This window comes from Nycticebus coucang, chromosome 11, assembly GCF_027406575.1.
Source record: "Nycticebus coucang isolate mNycCou1 chromosome 11, mNycCou1.pri, whole genome shotgun sequence".
NCBI classification, from domain to species: domain Eukaryota; kingdom Metazoa; phylum Chordata; class Mammalia; order Primates; family Lorisidae; genus Nycticebus; species Nycticebus coucang.
This window is the reverse complement of record NC_069790.1, coordinates 23,033,048-23,049,447: the sequence shown is the minus strand read 5'-3', so window position 1 is coordinate 23,049,447 and position 16,400 is coordinate 23,033,048. Positions and strand designations below refer to the sequence as shown.

At 39.2% G+C, this 16,400-nt stretch overlaps 1 protein-coding gene across 2 annotated transcripts in view; it reads left to right on the top strand.

The window, feature by feature from the left end:
- The window catches only part of BMPER (BMP binding endothelial regulator), a 280,186-nt gene that overhangs the window by 40,511 nt on the left and 223,275 nt on the right, over positions 1–16,400 (top strand). For both annotated transcript variants that reach the window (XM_053553841.1, XM_053553840.1), the window contains exon 4: positions 15,283–15,365. In XM_053553841.1, coding sequence (XP_053409816.1) covers positions 15,283–15,365 — 83 coding nt within the window. The remainder of the gene's footprint in view (positions 1–15,282; positions 15,366–16,400) is intronic.

Genomic DNA, 16,400 nt, shown 5'->3' with positions numbered 1-16,400 from the left:
TATTTTGGCATTTGAATAAAAATGGTCTTACTTGTTTAAAAGGGACTTGTTAACATTAAAATAATACTTTACAATAGTCTGTTTTTGTTACTGGAAGGAGTAAGGAAACTTAAAACAGAGATCAGCTTTCCCTGTCAGATTTGTCCCAACCCAATTCATTCTGTGGCTTTGTTTTTAGATTTTGTAGGATTTTGGAAGGCAGTTTAAGTGGAGAGTTTGTGGTTGCCTTTAAGTTATTATAGAAGATTAGATTTTTTAAGGCTTGTCATGGACTTGGGGTGTGTTTTCACTTTTCTAAAGTGGACCAAGTTAAGAATGTTTCTGGCCATAGTGGAGAGGGTGGTGGCTCTGGTCCCCCAGTTTGTCTCACATGCAAAGCTCCAACAGCTGCCAGCCCACCAGAGCTGCCCTCTGCTGCTAATGCCCATGGTATGAATTTTCTATTAATGTACACCAAGTTATAACAGATATTGTGCCTTAAAGTAGCACTCATTAACTCACAGTCTCTGTGGGTTAGGACTCTGAGCAGGTGTCACAGGGTGCCATCCAGGTGTTACTCAGGCTTCTTCTAAGCTGATATAGTTGTCAACAGAATTCAGTGCCTTGCACCTTCAAGGCAAGCAGGTGAGCTCCTTTCTTACATGTAGACCTTTCATGAGGGCTCACTTACTAGGTCAGCCCCATTCAGGATTTTCTTTCTTTTTTTGAGACACTCTGTTGCCAAGGCTAGAGTGCCCTGTGTCAGCCTAGCTCATAATAAACCTAAACTCCTGGGTTCAAGTCTCGGTCTCCTGAGAACCTGTGACTATAGGAGCCCACAACAATGCCGGGCTAGGTTTTCTAATTTTAGTGTAGTCGGGGTCTCACTCTTGCTCAGATTGGTCTCGAACGCCTCAGCTCAAGGGATCCTCCTGCCTTCTTAACCTCTGAGAGTGTTAAGATTACAGGTGTGAGCCACCGAACCTGGCCAGGATAATCTCCTTTCTGTAATATCTCAAAGTTAAACTGATGATGACCTCAACTATACCAGCATCATCTCTTCATCTTTGCCAGGTGATATAACCTAATCACAGAATGTGACAGGGTTTGCCCTCATTTAAGGGAGGGATTGCACAAGTTGGATCTATCCAGGAGTGAAAATCTTGATGACCATCTTAGACATCTACCAACCATACCCAGAGCAGCTCTGGGAGTCATGGCAAGTATAAGCATCTACTTGCCATAAGAATTATACATCGAGTGAGAAGAGAACGTCCAGATCATTGCATTCAGTAAGTGCTAGCAAATGCTCTCTTGCTCTCAGTGTTCCCTTTCTGTCTCTGGTTAGCTGGTCACCATGCCCTGCAAGGCCTGGACCCTGCTAACTCTCTCTCTCCCTTATTGTTCTGCACTTCTCCTGGTAGGAGACTTTCTTTGGTTGCTCCCCATGTCCTGTGCTGGCTTCCTGCTGTGGAGTTTAGCACATACTGTTCCCTTTGCTTGGCAAGTTTTGCACATACTATTCCCTTTGCTTGGCGTGCTTTTCGGTCATATGTCATTGAGCTGACTTCAACCCCTTCTTTCGATTTCACCATAGGCATTGCTTCCTGGCAGCCGTGGCTACTTGCCTTAGAGTTATGTATCTTTCCTTCTTAACACTAACCACAACTTCCATTTAGCATTTTGTTTTTTGGAGCCCCCCCCCACCCCAAGTTGGAAGTTCTCTCACCTCTGCTCACTGTGCACGGCACACAGTTGGTGCCCAGTAAATGTATTTTTGAAGAAAGGGTGTCAGAGAAAATTGAAACCAAATTACAATTGTCAGTTTGTGTCTCATTATATCAACAACATATTTAGTGTGCTGACCCACATACAAGTTGATTGAGAACGATGGGAGAGAATGAGAATGGACGAATAGGGGTGAAAAATGACTGTCCACCAACAGTCCCAGGCCCTTGATTCTTTAATGTTTCTTTTTTTGAATTCCATAATGGCTAAAACAATCACTAAAACCACCTCACTCTGGTGTATTTTCATATGGTAGTGACTGTAGTATATTTCAGGACTAATAAACTAGATGATAACCTACATGTAATTTTTAGTAGATGTGTGTTGTTTTGTGCAAAGTTACTAAATAACATTATCGATTATGACTTCAACTTTCCTCGGTGCCATAATTTTAATATGATTGTCTGCTCTCTTTTATAACATCATAAAGAATGTACCTCTAAATTGGCTTTAGGCTTTCTGCAGCTGCTCTTAAAACTTTTTTGTGACTGTGTAGATGTATGTAACATACCTAACATGAAGAAGAAAAGGCTCAGTGCTTTAAGATGACTTTGTCCCTCTTCTGTCTTATATTTGACCATGGAAATGAAGTCATAGTGATGCTCATCATCTCAAAATGTCTTGAAATCAAAACATTCTTATCTCCTCTGGAAGCGGTAAGACAGGAAAGTAAAGCTCGGTATTCCAGGTGGAAAGTTGACGTGCATGACCAGAAATCACAGGAAAGGAATGATTTGACACAGGAACCCTTGAATCAGGGAACCTTTGGCCTTTTGATTTCAAGACTGTTCTTTTTTAAGCACCCAAAGAGACAAGAAAACCTTCATCTTTTTCTGCTGCACACTTTTTAAGAAAAGCATTTATTCTATAAAATTTGGATTGAATCAAAAGGCTGCAGTCAAGGATCCAGACAGCCACATATAGTTCTGAAGCCTCAGTTTTCCCACTCCTTCTAGATTCTCTTTTATTTGCTGTTTAAGTTTTGAAACTCTGAAATGGAAAGTGTGCCTGTATGTGACATGCTTCTATTTGTGAAGATGCATGAGTGTTCAGCCTTCTATTTATTATTTTAAAAACAATCATTATGCTGCAATGATACATATCCTTACTGGGCTTAGATTGGGGAATACTCTTTTGCAGTTCCTTCAGAAGTTGACATAATTGTTTCTTTCTTTCTTTCTTTCTTTTTTTTTTGAGACAGAGTCTAACTCTTTCCCCCTGGCTACAGTGCCATGGCCTCAACCTAGCTCACAGCAACCTCAAACTCCTGGGCTCAAGTGATCATCCTGCCTCAGTCTCTCGAGTAGCTGGAACTACAGGAGCCCAACAACACTCAGCTCTTTTTTGTGTGTTTGTTTGTTTTTATGATTGAACATTCTAGATTCCCTTTTGGAGAGGAACCTCATCTTACAGCTAATGTGTTTTTCCCTTGAAATCTTGTCTACTAGAAAGGCTGATATGTGCTAGGACTGATATGATAATGAAGGTGAGCAGAGTACATTGGTATGCTCATGAACTTGAGTGCCTCCCTCACTCAGTATGAACTTATTTGCCAGAACCAGCTAATTATGTTTCCAGTAGCTTAGAGGTTAAAAGGCTGAAGATGTTTATCTGCAGACATGCTTGGGCATCTTCTGGCTGGTATTAGACACACAAGGCAGCCCTCTGACTGGGTGTGAATGTTTGGGCATTCTCTGAAACTGCTCTCTGGGATTTTGATATGTTGGGTTATGGGGACTGGGCACCGCCACCTGGATGAGGCTGTGAGTGCAGAAGCACAGCTAAGAACTTTAGACCTCTAGCGAGGGGTAAGGCTACATTGAGGAGCTAAATGCAAAAGCCAGGTTAACATTGTCATGTATTTGGACAGGAAACTTCTGTGCCTGGTGGCCTGGGGATTGTAGAATCGTCATAAAGACTCACAGTTATTTGAGGAATGAAGTGATAAAGGAGTAGGACTTAGCATTAGACGAGGACTTAGTTGCTGACTCTGCCACTTTTAGCTATGAAAGGCTGGCCAAACTACTTCTTCCTGATCCTCAGTTCCATCCCCTGTAACATGAAGGGGCTGGACTAGTTTAGTGGATTCTGAACCCGCTTGTGCCTAAGAATTCCCTGGTCTGCTTGTGAAATACTCAGATGCCCGAATCCCACTCTAGGGTTGATCACTGTGTCCAATGAGCAGGGCCCAGGCAACTGTATTCTTTGTTATAGCAATATACATATAACATAACGTGAACCATTTTATCCATTTTTAAGCATACCGTTCAGTGGTGATAAGTGCCTTCACACTGTTGTGCAACTGTTATCACTATCTACTTCTAGAACATTTTCATCGTCCCAAACCTAAATTCTAGAACATTCGATCCGAAAACACAAACAATAATTAACAATAACTCTTCATCCTCCCCTCCCCTGCAGCCCCTGGTAACCTGTATTCTACTTACTGTTTTTATGAATTTGCCTATTCTACGTATTTCATGTAAGTATCTTGTATAAATAAGATATAGCAGTTGTCCTTTTAGGTCTGGCTTATTTCACTTGGTGTCATGTCTTCAAGGTTTATCCATGTGGCAGCATGTATTAGGACTTCATTCCTTAAAAGGCTGAAAGGTAGTAGTCCGTCTGTGAATATACCACATTTTGTTTATCCTTTCATCTTTTATGGGCACTGGTTGTTTCCACTGGGCCTGTGTATTCTTTTTTTTTTTTTTTTGGGCCAGGGCTTGGTTTGAACCCGCCACCTCTGGCATATGGGACTGGCGCCCTACTCCTTGAGCCACAGGTGCTGCCTGGGCCTGTGTATTCTTAATAATTCTCTAGGTAGTTCTGATATCCAGTGGAGTGAATATCCCCTGGTTAAATTATATATGTTTGTGTATACCAGGTTCAGGAGAAAGAGGACCAGATATAACGCCATAAACTGAGGATGTGACTGTTAGTATTCCTAAGTATTTTTACCTAGATATATGGAATAAACAGCATGACCTCTGATACCAATAAAATACCCTAAACTCTAGTCAAATCTTTATGACCTCTTGTTAGGAAGATAAAAGGTTTCACAGAGCCAATTGTATCTCATGTTAAACAGTCCTAGCGGTACCTATAGCTCAGTAGGTAGGGTGCCGGCCATATACACCGAGGCTGGCGGGTTTGATCCTGTCCCAGGCCTGCTAAACAACAATGACAACTGCAACACCAAAAAAATATAGCCGGGTGTTGTGGCGGGCACCTGTAGTCCCAGCTATTTGGGAGGCTGAGGCAATAGAATCACTTAAGCCCAAGAGTTTAAGGTTGTTGTGAGCTGTGATGCCGTGGCACTCTACCCAGGGCGACAGCTTGAGACTCTGTCTGAGAAAAAAACAAAACAAAAACAAAAACAAAAGCAAAATGAAAAAAAAAACACACACAACAGTCCTGTAAGCAGTAGTGTGCTGGAGGGCTTACCTTCCCATCTCCGCGTTCAGGGATATCACATTAAGAGCCTGGGCTTGACCATGGTGGGAGAAGTCATACCTTGGCAATCAGGACACATTATAAAGTCAGGACATTTTCTTCTCAGAAAGCTGGTGATTAAACATTTGTAGCACAACATTGACTCTGTGACAGGTGTTTGATATTTTTCTTCTTCTTAATGAATGTCACTAACAAAGAAATTCAACTTGAAAAGATAAGCCTTTGTTGACAAGCTAAAATTCAGAAATCAGTGGTTGCTGAGAGATTCAGAAGTGCAGGAGATTCATCCTGCAGCCCCCATGAAGAAGCACCTCCTTCAACTCTGGCTTGGATGTGGTGTGGGCTCACTATGTAGAGGTTTTTCCTGTTCTTCCCCCACTGTGATCGCATGGCTCACTAACTGCTTTTCTTGACAGATACTTTGCAGTATTTTCTGTAGCTCCTGCCCATAGATTAAGGTGCTTATCAATTTTGTCCTATTTTAGAAAGAATGAATTTTTCTCTTTAATGGCCCTTATGTGCCCATGTTTCAAATGTAACAAAGAAATCAGAGGGGGCTGCACACAGCCTCCCAGAAGACTCTGCCTATATATTAGGCTATTAAATCAAATGCCTTTTATAATGTTCCTACAGTTTTAATATCATCCCAAGCAAATGAGGCTAAACTTCAACTTTCCAGCAAAAAGCCCAAGTAAAGAGGTGACAGATAAGAAGAAAAAGATGGGTACAGGAATCTTCATTTTGACAAGCCACCTAGAAATGTCCTTAGTGTTTGAACTGCTCTTTGAGAAATACTTCCTCAAAGTGTACTTGGCAAACACAGGCTGGCTTCTCCGCACAGTGAGAGAGGCCCTGGAGAGCCTGATTTCCCCATGTAAGTAATGTTAAAAATGGCATAACAAGGGGTAGGCCATATAGGGATATTTTGTAGACATAGACAAAGTCATCCTAAAATTTATATTATAAAGAAAAAGGATCTAGAATAGCTAAAATGATCATGAAAAGCAAGAATAAAGTAGGAGGAATCAATAGCTAATTTCAGCACTTACAGCTATAGTAATACTACAGTGTGGTATCGGCAGACGGATAAACACAGTGGTAAGTGGAACAGAATGGAGAATCCAGAAATAGACTCACACAAATATGCCCAACTGATTTTTTAACAAAGGTGCCAATGCAACTCCATGGAGAAGTCAGCCTTTTCATCACACGGTGCTGAAGAAATTAGACAAAAAAATAAACCTGACCTAGACCTCATATATCACACAAAAATTAAGTCAAGATCAATCACAGACTTGAATGTGAAATGTAAAACTGGAGAACTTGTAGGAGAAAATATTTGGAACCTAGAGTTGGGCAAAGAGTTTTCAGACGTGGCACCAAAAGCACTGTCCATAAGAAGGAAAAATTGATGTATTGAACCTCATCTACATAATAAACATTTGCTCTGTGGAAACCTTTGCTTTGTCCCCAGGACAACAAAAAAATCAAAGTAGAAAGTAGGCAAACAGGTACGACGACATATTTCCTCAGAGTAAAGGCAGATAGCAAGTAAGCACGGGAAATGAAATCTCCCGTGGGGGGAAACCCACAATGAAATATCACTACTCACCCAAAATGACTAAAAGGTAAATACATTTTACCCTTGAAAAATGTATGTTTGAATTGCACAGGTCCTTTATGGGTGGATTCTTTTCAGTAGAAGTTATACTGAAGGTTCCCCAAAGTAGCTACAGACAGAATGTATCTTGTGAGGTTTTGTTGTCTTCAAACGCATTTTATGTTTTCAGGCTGCTACTAGGCACCCCAAACTGTGAAAAACGTTCCTATTATGAAAAATTCATGAATCAACCTTAGATGTTTGGATTTGATAGTTTGAATCCTCATTATTTGTTGCTTCCTAATGTCAAAAAGGCCCAAGGCTTAGCTGAATGTCTTAGCATGATTAAAGACATTCAGAACAGAGTTTAAACGTAAGTCCACAAAATTAGGTCTCACCACTTCAGCCACAAAACATACATGACAACATGCATCTTATAATGCCAGCTTTCAGTCATTACTGGAACATCATTTTAAAGTATCACTAAAAGGCAGCATATTACCTTCCCTGGGGACATCATTTTTACTGTTGAAGCTACCACTTTCAGAGTTCCTTCTGTGTGCCTGGGAGACTCTCAAAAAGTGAATGGTTTTTAGAGTAAGACAGAAGAGTGGCTGTGTGACTGTAGACAAAATAATTTTGCTTTTCTGAATCTTGGTGCCCTTATTCTTGTTAACTGGCAATAAAATGTTGCTTGTCCTATAGTGCTTTTTATGAGGATAAAATTAAAGTCCATGCGAAAACCCCCGTACAATGCTTCATCTATAACAATTATGCAGTGATTTAAATTTTCTCTCTTTTCCCTTTTTTCTTTCTTTTTTTTTTTTTTGTGGTTTTTGGCCGGGGCTGGGTTTGAACCCGCCACCTCCGGCATATGGGACCGGCGCCTTACTCACTGAGCCACAGGCGCCGCCCATCTTTTCCCTTTTTTCTGTTGAAGGATTAGTCAAGTAATGTTTTTCATGATTTTTTGGGGTACATTTTCCTGCCCACATTAGAAAACCAGTCTTCTGGCTTCACAGGATGGGCTCCCCTCGTGTAATACTGTTCTCCTTTTTTCTCCATTTTTGCTCAGTGTGAACTCAACTTAGCTCTTCCTCCACTGCCTGTTGAGAGACAGTGGGTGCTGGCTATTTGACAATGGGATGCTGAGTGTAGGATGGCTGCTACAGTGTGAATCATCCTGGAGAAAGAGGCACTACCATGTTTAGAAACATTTATAGTAAGAACAGATCAAATGCAAGAATGATGGACAATGTATAAAAAGTCATTGCAGATATTTTTATCCTTTATGTATTGAACATTTCCTTGATTGTATTAATTACATTGAAAATTTGAAAGCACATTTTATTGACTAGAAGCCCAATTTTTTTGTGGTTCATAGAATTTATTTTATTACCTTCCTATTAATGCCAGATATTGTATGTATTATGACACCATAAAGTTATGAGACTGTGGGCCACAATTTTATCACTTTACGATCTCCAATAAACACAAAGATTAGAAACCCATGTAAGTCATGCAGAGCTTTTGTGTATTAGGGAAGTGAGTTGAATTTGTAATCGATTTCACTGTACACACCTGATATTTTTGTGTATTTGGGGTTTATTCATAAAATCATCAAAACTTAAAGTAGCTTTCTGCCATTTCTTTTGCTGTTGTTGATTGTTCAATTTCAATACATACTGAATTTCTCATTGGAAACAAAACAAAACAAAAAGCTATGAAAAAAAGATTGTGGTAAGGGGGCCTACAGTGCTGTTTAGGAGCTTGGTTCATGGGTCTGATTCTTTCTCTTGGGATTGAGGAAATGGTTTGGCTATAAAATTCCCATTAACCAAAAATAAGCAAAATTGCCTGCAGGATTCATGGTAGGTACAGCCTTGAAGAGTAATAAAAGCCTGTTTTAAATGAACTCTTTAAGGACACAATTTAAGCCCTAGAATGGCTAGTCAGATTTTATGTTTATCCCTTTTGATTATACTTCCATATGTTTCTGGAGAACAGTGTCCGAGAAGTGGTTCATTAAAAAAATTGTATTGGGCTGGCGTAATTTGGGGCTTATTGACTAAATGCAGGGTTGGGGGTAGGGGTAACCTATCAGGTGGCCCGGAAGCTGCAAAGCATGGCAGACCTGTCTGCTTTGCTTCCCTGTGCCATGTGGCATTAGCTGACTTCAAAGACCCCAGTTTGGTTTAATTTAGTAAATATGACCATTTACATGCTTATCCCTTCGCTCTCCCCCCAAACTTTAATAATTAACCAGTAGTTTGGGGAACCACAGTGGATTTTGGAAAGAAAAGACACCCTACTGAAATTTAACCTGTCTGAGTTGCTCCAGGAAAGCTTTGCGATTTCTGGAGGTGGAATTAAATGGAGCCACATGCCTAAGAGGAGAAAAGGGGAGGTCCAGCGAAATGTCATCCTTCCTGTGTTCTATTTCAGTGGTTCTCTGGAATAGCTGTATGTTGGTGCCTCACCAGTGAAGTGAAACATTTATTAAGTTCCTACTATATACAAAGGTACTGTAATGGATCTGGGAATTCACGAAGGCTTCCCAGAGACCATGACCTTAAGCTGAGTTTTGAAGGACGAATTAGCAAGGCAAAGAAGGAGAGCCTGGGTGACGTAGGTGTCCTTGTAGGGGTGATGGAGATAGAGGGAATGATGGGATCTGGGTTTTTCAAAACAACTTTGGCATGTGCAGAACCACAGGATCAGACCAGCTGGCCATGTCTGGGGGGAATTCTAAGTACAGCTGTCAGCAGTGAAGGGAGAAAGGGTTTAGGTGCAGCAGAAGGGAGGATGAAGAGGTGAGCTAAGGCTCAGCCTGGGGGTTATTTGAAGGTCTGAGTTTTCAATTCTGGCTTTATATTAGATTCCTCTTCCACTTCCTATTTCTGGAAACTCTGATCCAGTGTGTCTGGAGAAGAAGGGCTGGGGGTAGGTACCTGGTCTCTGCCTTACCCAGGCCATGCACCATTGGTTATTGATGGAGTTCAGAGATGTGAATGGGAGCAGCAGCTGAGGGAGCACACCCGGCAGCTGTGAAGGGTATAGCTTGAAAGAAGCCCTCTCACAGGCAGGGCAAACAGGCAAGGAGCATGTTAGAATAGACCAGGTGAGAAATAAGCAGCACTTTAGCTGAGTCTAGAGTAAAGAGGTTGGAAAAATATTTGGGAAAGAGCATCTAGAAGGCGTGGGAGGGATTTGAAGAAGGAAAGCAGAGACAGCATGCGGTTGGGAATGTCCTGTAGGATAAAGACTGTCCTTCCATGGGGCACGTAGAAGGCAGCAGCAGCTCACGAGAGTACAGTTTCAGTGGGATGGAGAAGGCAAGAAACCACAAGGCCTTGGTTGAGGAACTTAAATGTGCATTCACAAATACCCAAGTTCACTGTGATAGTGATCCGAGGGGCTGAGATGGAGCTCTATGGATGAAGATGACAAGCTGGGAGTGTAGGTTGGGGACATGTTATAGGGATTTTGGTACCCAGGGGTTAAGTTATTGGTAATGGGAAGATCCAATTCTCTGCTCTTAGGCTAATGTTAGCGTGTAAATTGAGAGGATTAGGAGGAGAAGGGTGAAACTAGGCACAGCTAAGGCTCGTTAGAAGGCCAATGCCATTTTTTATGGTCCCGATGATTTTTAACAGTTATTTTAACAGCAGAATGATGAAAATGTGTGGTATTCTTTTCCTCTTGGGAGAATGTGGCCACTGAAAAAGGTCACAACTAAGAGGAAAAATGAGTTTTTATGGTTTAACTGTGGATTCAATTAATTTGTGTTCTTCCTGTTTTCATTGCCATGTGTTTTCTGAGTTGACTAGTTAACTGGGCCAAGCCTCTTTTCAAGAGTGAGAATGTTAGAAAAAAATACTCTGAAGTTTTTTCTCACTCTGTAAGTATTTCATATAAAGAAATCCAAATATATACGGGAAAATGTAACTATTTGAGATGTAAAGAAGAACTGTTGAGCTCTGTGTGATGCTGGTTTAAATCAAGGTCTTTGAACCTTACCCAACTGGAATTTGGAGCTGGCATAATTTTGGTGTGCATTGCAGGGTAGTTAGCAGAACCCCTGGCCTCTGCCTGTTAGGTGCCTGTACCATCCTGCAGCTCCCAGTTGTGAGTGACAAAAATACCTCCTAATGTTGCCCAGTATCCTGTAGGTAGAAATTGGTGTGGAAGGCAAAATTGTCCTTGGTTGAGAACTCTTGTTTTAAATATATTGTATTGATTTTATTAGAAAATAACCACTTCCTTCTGCTGCAGTACTGATAGTTTATTGAAGCTGTGGAATCTCAAAAGCTTTTTATCACCAGAAGAAAACTAATGAATATTTATAAATTCTCTCCCTTATGTAAAATTTATTTAAAATTAAAGAAAAAAAGCAAAGCTGCCTTACTGATTGCTGTGTATTTACCTAACTGTTCTTCTAACTATCTTACTTACTTACTCTTTCTGGATCTACTATTATGGAATTTTATAAGAATCAATATTGGTATTTTTTCTGTGCCATGATTCCCTAACTGTAAAGGATATTATGCTCAATTAGAAAATGCCACATGATATTACCAGTTTAGACTTAGATGTGAATTTCACACAGAACCTGGATTCTAGTGTTAGTTTCACACGTAGCACCTTCTAATCTGGAGGATGGCACTTTAGTCTTTCTATACAAATTTTTTCATCTGTAAAATGAAAGCAATAAATTTTATCATCTGTAAGTTTGCTTCTAGTCCTAAATATCAAAGCTTGAAATATTTATATTGCTTCTTTGGGTTGTCCCCCTACTCCTGTGACATCTACTCAAATGTGATGACACCCACCTGCTCTGCGGGTCACCAGTGGTCCATGGACTATGATACTGATCTATAGTAAGATAAGGGCAGAAATGGAGAATAAGCAATTAGAAATTGTTTATGATTCAATAAAGTATTTTATGCTGTGATTACATTGGATAATAGAAGATTAAGCTTATATATTGTTTCTTCTAAATTTAATTTTTCTAATAAGTAATTTTTATTATATTTCATAAAACTATAATTCCACGTTGAATTAGAAAAACAAAAACAAAAGAGATTGGTCTTTTGCTAAAGGTAGTTTGAGAAGCACTCTTGGATATATTATGGAAAATTTTCTCTGCCTCTCTTTCAAGAAAGAATGAATATATTCCTCCTCTGGGATTTAAATACAAATAGGGCAAGATACTGTCTGTTTACCTTATTAGCATCATAAAGTTGGTGGTGAATAAAATTTATTTTAAAGAATTTGTTTAACAGAAAATGTGGTAATTTATTTCTGGAGTATACAAATAATTTACTTTGATTTCTGAGTCTTCACATAGTTCAAGTGACTGTCTTGTGTTAAGGTAACATGTTTATCATAGAGCATGAACCCAAAGATGGGGAAAATGTCCTTTCTTTAATTATCCTATTCCCTACAATCCTTACATAGGAAATCTACTCAAAAGCTTGATAATCTGAAGTCTCCTAATTAGCTGAGGCTAGTGAGGGTAGGTGGAGAGTCAAGGTGTAGGTGTGGATGGAGTTTGCTAAAGAGATTATCACAGGTGTTTTGGAGTCTATTCAGTCATTCAGATTCATTCATTGCTTGGGAAAATCTATTATATAGACTCAGGCATGGTAGACTGACATGTAAACAAGGGCAGTTAAGCAGTGGAGCACTTTACAATCTGACCTTCATATGATTTTCCAATCTGACCTTCATATGATTTTCCAGTATTATTGCCTAATCTTTTTTTATGTGGTAAAATATGATAGAAGAATAAGGCTTTGAACTGAGAGTTATTCGAAGCAGAAAACACTGCTGGGTTCCCTAGACTGTGGACCAATTGTTCCAACATCCTTGATCCCGTACAGAGTAGAATAATCCAGAGAGTCAGTGCTACCCCGGGAGCCCTTTGCACATGACCTGACATTACTTAGAGACAGTCTCTTAACCTGCAGTTCCTCCCCAGCTGGTATGGGTTTTGTAGTACACTTCCTCCTCCAAAGTAAAAAAGGCAAAATCTTTGCCTGCCCTATTAGCAGCGAAAAATCACCCTTTCTTTCAGTTTTTTAAAATTCAGATGATGAAAATACATAACATATTCAGAAACTCTCCTGGCAGACTTACTTGGCAGGCATTTCGTATTTACTTGGATTTAACGTGATTTGGATTTGGTTCTCTGATTTCCCTGCCTCCATCTCTCGGAACAAGTTATTTATTATCTGAGTGAGTCTGCGTTAGTGGATCAGACATGCATGCACATGGCATGTCTCTCGTAAGTGCGTTTGTTCGGTAAGATTTATGCTAGCCCAAATTGTTTTATATTGGTTTTCATTGTTGAAAATTTACTGTATTCATTCTTGGTTTGGCATAAGTATTTGTAGTGTGCTAGGGGTTCCTGTGGTTGCACATTTTATCTCTGTAACACTTCATGCAAAGGAAATTAAAAAATATATAGTGAAAGCATTTCCCTAATGTGTTTCCAATCAGCTGTGTACATTAGTAATTTGATTTATAGGAACTAGAGGACAGAGCATTACTGAGCTCTTTTTTTGATCATTCATAATTCTTTGGGAATTCACATCATGGTTCTAAGTTTATGAAAACATCTATTGAATTTTTTTAAGTCCTGTATTAGTCTGCTTAAATGTATGAAGAGGGTTTCTTCCACAACAGTATCTAAAAGATCTCGTGGAAGGAGATGAGTCTCTTCTCTGTATCTTGAACAAGAGAAACTTGTGAGCTGAGATTGATTAGTTTATCAGAAGTCAGTCATCAAAACAAAGAGCCGCCCCTTTTATTTTGGTGCTGACCCATGTATGTGTTTGTCTTCTGTACTTCTTGGCTTAAGTCAACAAGACTATTATTGGTAAATTTCTTTGCCTGCTGGGCTCCCAAGGATACAGTGACTTTTAGCACAGCTAAGTGCACCTTCCCAGTTAGCGTAACTCACAGCACGGAAGGTGTCTTTTGTACAAACCAGCATAGACCTAGGCTGTGATCTTCAGACCATTATTTATTTGGATTTCTCTATAGGAACTCAGGCTAATTGGCTTGTTTTGCTTTTTGAGGATCTCTGGGCTTTGACTTCTGTTTTTGCCAATGGCTTAATATGACATCTGTTTTGGCCAATAAATTAGCATGTGGTAATCTGTACATAGGTAGTTTTAGATTTACTTAATCTAGGTATTAGATTAAGATTAGATTAGGTATTAGATTAATCTAACTTGCTACCTAAAAATAAAATAAAAGTGAAATATGAAATCCTGGTTCTTAGAACTAGAGATAAGAGTTGGAAGGTTTTTATCTAGTGAAGACAGTAGCTTTCATGAGTCTTAGGTGTGCATAGAATTTTGCAATTGATTCCCATTTTTTAATTTTCTGCTTTTACTTCCTACCACATTTTATTTTTATTTATTTATTTTATTAGTATTAGATCATAGCTGTGTACATTAATGCAATCATGGGGCACCATGCACTGGTTTTATAAATAGTTCGACACATTTTCATCACACTGGTTAACATAGCATTCCTGGCATTTTCTTAGTTACTGTGTTAAGACAATCATATTCTGCATTCACTAAGTTTCACATGTACCCTTGTAAGATGCACCGCAGGTGTAATCCCACCAATCACCCTCCCTCTGCCCAACCTCTCTCCTTCCTCCCCTCCCTCTCCCCCTTCCCCATATTCTTAGGTTATAACTGAGTTATAGCTCTCCTATGAAAGCCATAATTTAGTTTCATAGTAGAGCTGAGTACATTGGATACCTTTTCTCCCATTCTTGAGATACTCTACTAAGAAGAATATGTTCCAGCTCCATCCATGTAAACATGAAAGAGGTAAAGTCTCCATGTTTCTTTAAAGCTGCGTAATATTCCATGGTGTACATATACCACAATTTATTGATCCATTCGTGGATCGATGGGCACCTGGGCTTTTTCCATGACTTAGCAATTGTGAATTGGGCTGCAATAAACATTCTGGTACAAATATCTTTGTTATAATGTGATTTTTGGTCTTCTGCTCCCCTACCACATTTTAAACTTTCCTCTTGACCCTCAGCAATTTTGAGTTCATTTAGTCGCTTTGTAAGATTCCCTTTCACAGTGGCATTTTCAGCTCTGATACTTCTCATATGTCATTAAGCATAAATAAAGTTATGAGGTTATGTGTTTTGGCCATGAGAGTTCATCAATGTATGGTTTTCCATTTGAGAATATAATCCATGAGGTGAATCTTCTTAGTAGTCAAAGAATTAATGTAAGTAAATGCCAAGTGGATGTTGGAAGTCTTAGTTGTGTTTGGGGGGAAAACAGCCAGGGAGCATGGTGGCTCCTGCGGTCACCTAGTCTTGCTTAGAGGATATAACTTCTTTGGTTTCAAAGATAAAGGAAACCTATGTTTATTCTTAGCCTTTCTTCCTGGTTCTGTTTTCTGTCCAGGTTGCACCTATGAAGGAAATACCTATAACAGTTCCTTTAAATGGCAAAGTCCAGCTGAGCCCTGTGTCCTGCGCCAGTGCCAGGTAAAAATTTACTTTTATTTTTCAGTGAAAAGGTATCCAGAGTCCACTTTCTGACAACATAAAACAAAACCCCCCAAAAGGCAAAGAAAAATGAAAAACAAATTAAAAAGCAACTTTATCCTTGTACATATTTGTTGTGATATTTACCATAACAAGGCAGGTACAGGATAGATGTTGTGTAGGCCTTGCTCCAGAAACACACAGCAGAATCGTTCACCATTGTCAACTTGTGCCTGGAAAAACTCTGGAAAGATGTGTATGTCCTTGGGGGAAAACTCATGTTTTCCTGTGAAGTCATCTTTGAGCAAAACACAAATTCCTGTTAGCAGAACAGAGTTATTAGAGGATATATATTTTGCCTTTGATTTAGAAAGATTTTGAACTAAAGCCAACCTGTAAACTTTTAAATTGAAGCAATTAGTATACTGTAACTCAAGGATTTCAAATTGACAAATTAAAGAACCACCAAGTCCATAACTAAGTAGCTTACTGTGGCTAATCTTTGATGAACTCTGAGTAGTCACATGTCCCAAATCCCTACAGATATTAAACAGCAAAAAAAAAAGGGGGGGGGGAATGAAGAGCCTGAATTTTCAAACTCGTTTCTTATCTCTTTATAGATAGTCTGTTAATAAAATAATGCTCATCTAATTTGGATATAACTTAAAAATTCTTTGTAGAGAAGGTGCTGTTAAATCATTTTTTCCCTAATCCCATTTTACTGTCCAAAGATATGCTTTTGAATTTAAAGAAGGTTGAAAGGTTAGTATAATAATGGATAATTCTCTCTGCTCTTATCTCAAGCATATTGACATTTCGTTTATTAAAATCTGAATTTTACATAGTCATGTTCTTATTATATGCCCCTGGTAGGTGTATGCATTCATAAGAACTTCCATTATTTATTCTGCTTAACATTCAGCTTATTTATGTAGGAATTCTAGCTTATTTGTGAAAATAAGAAGTAGGTAGAACAAATACAAATAATAGATTCATTAAATCAATAAAATTTGCTGAATGTTTATTCTAGGTTAT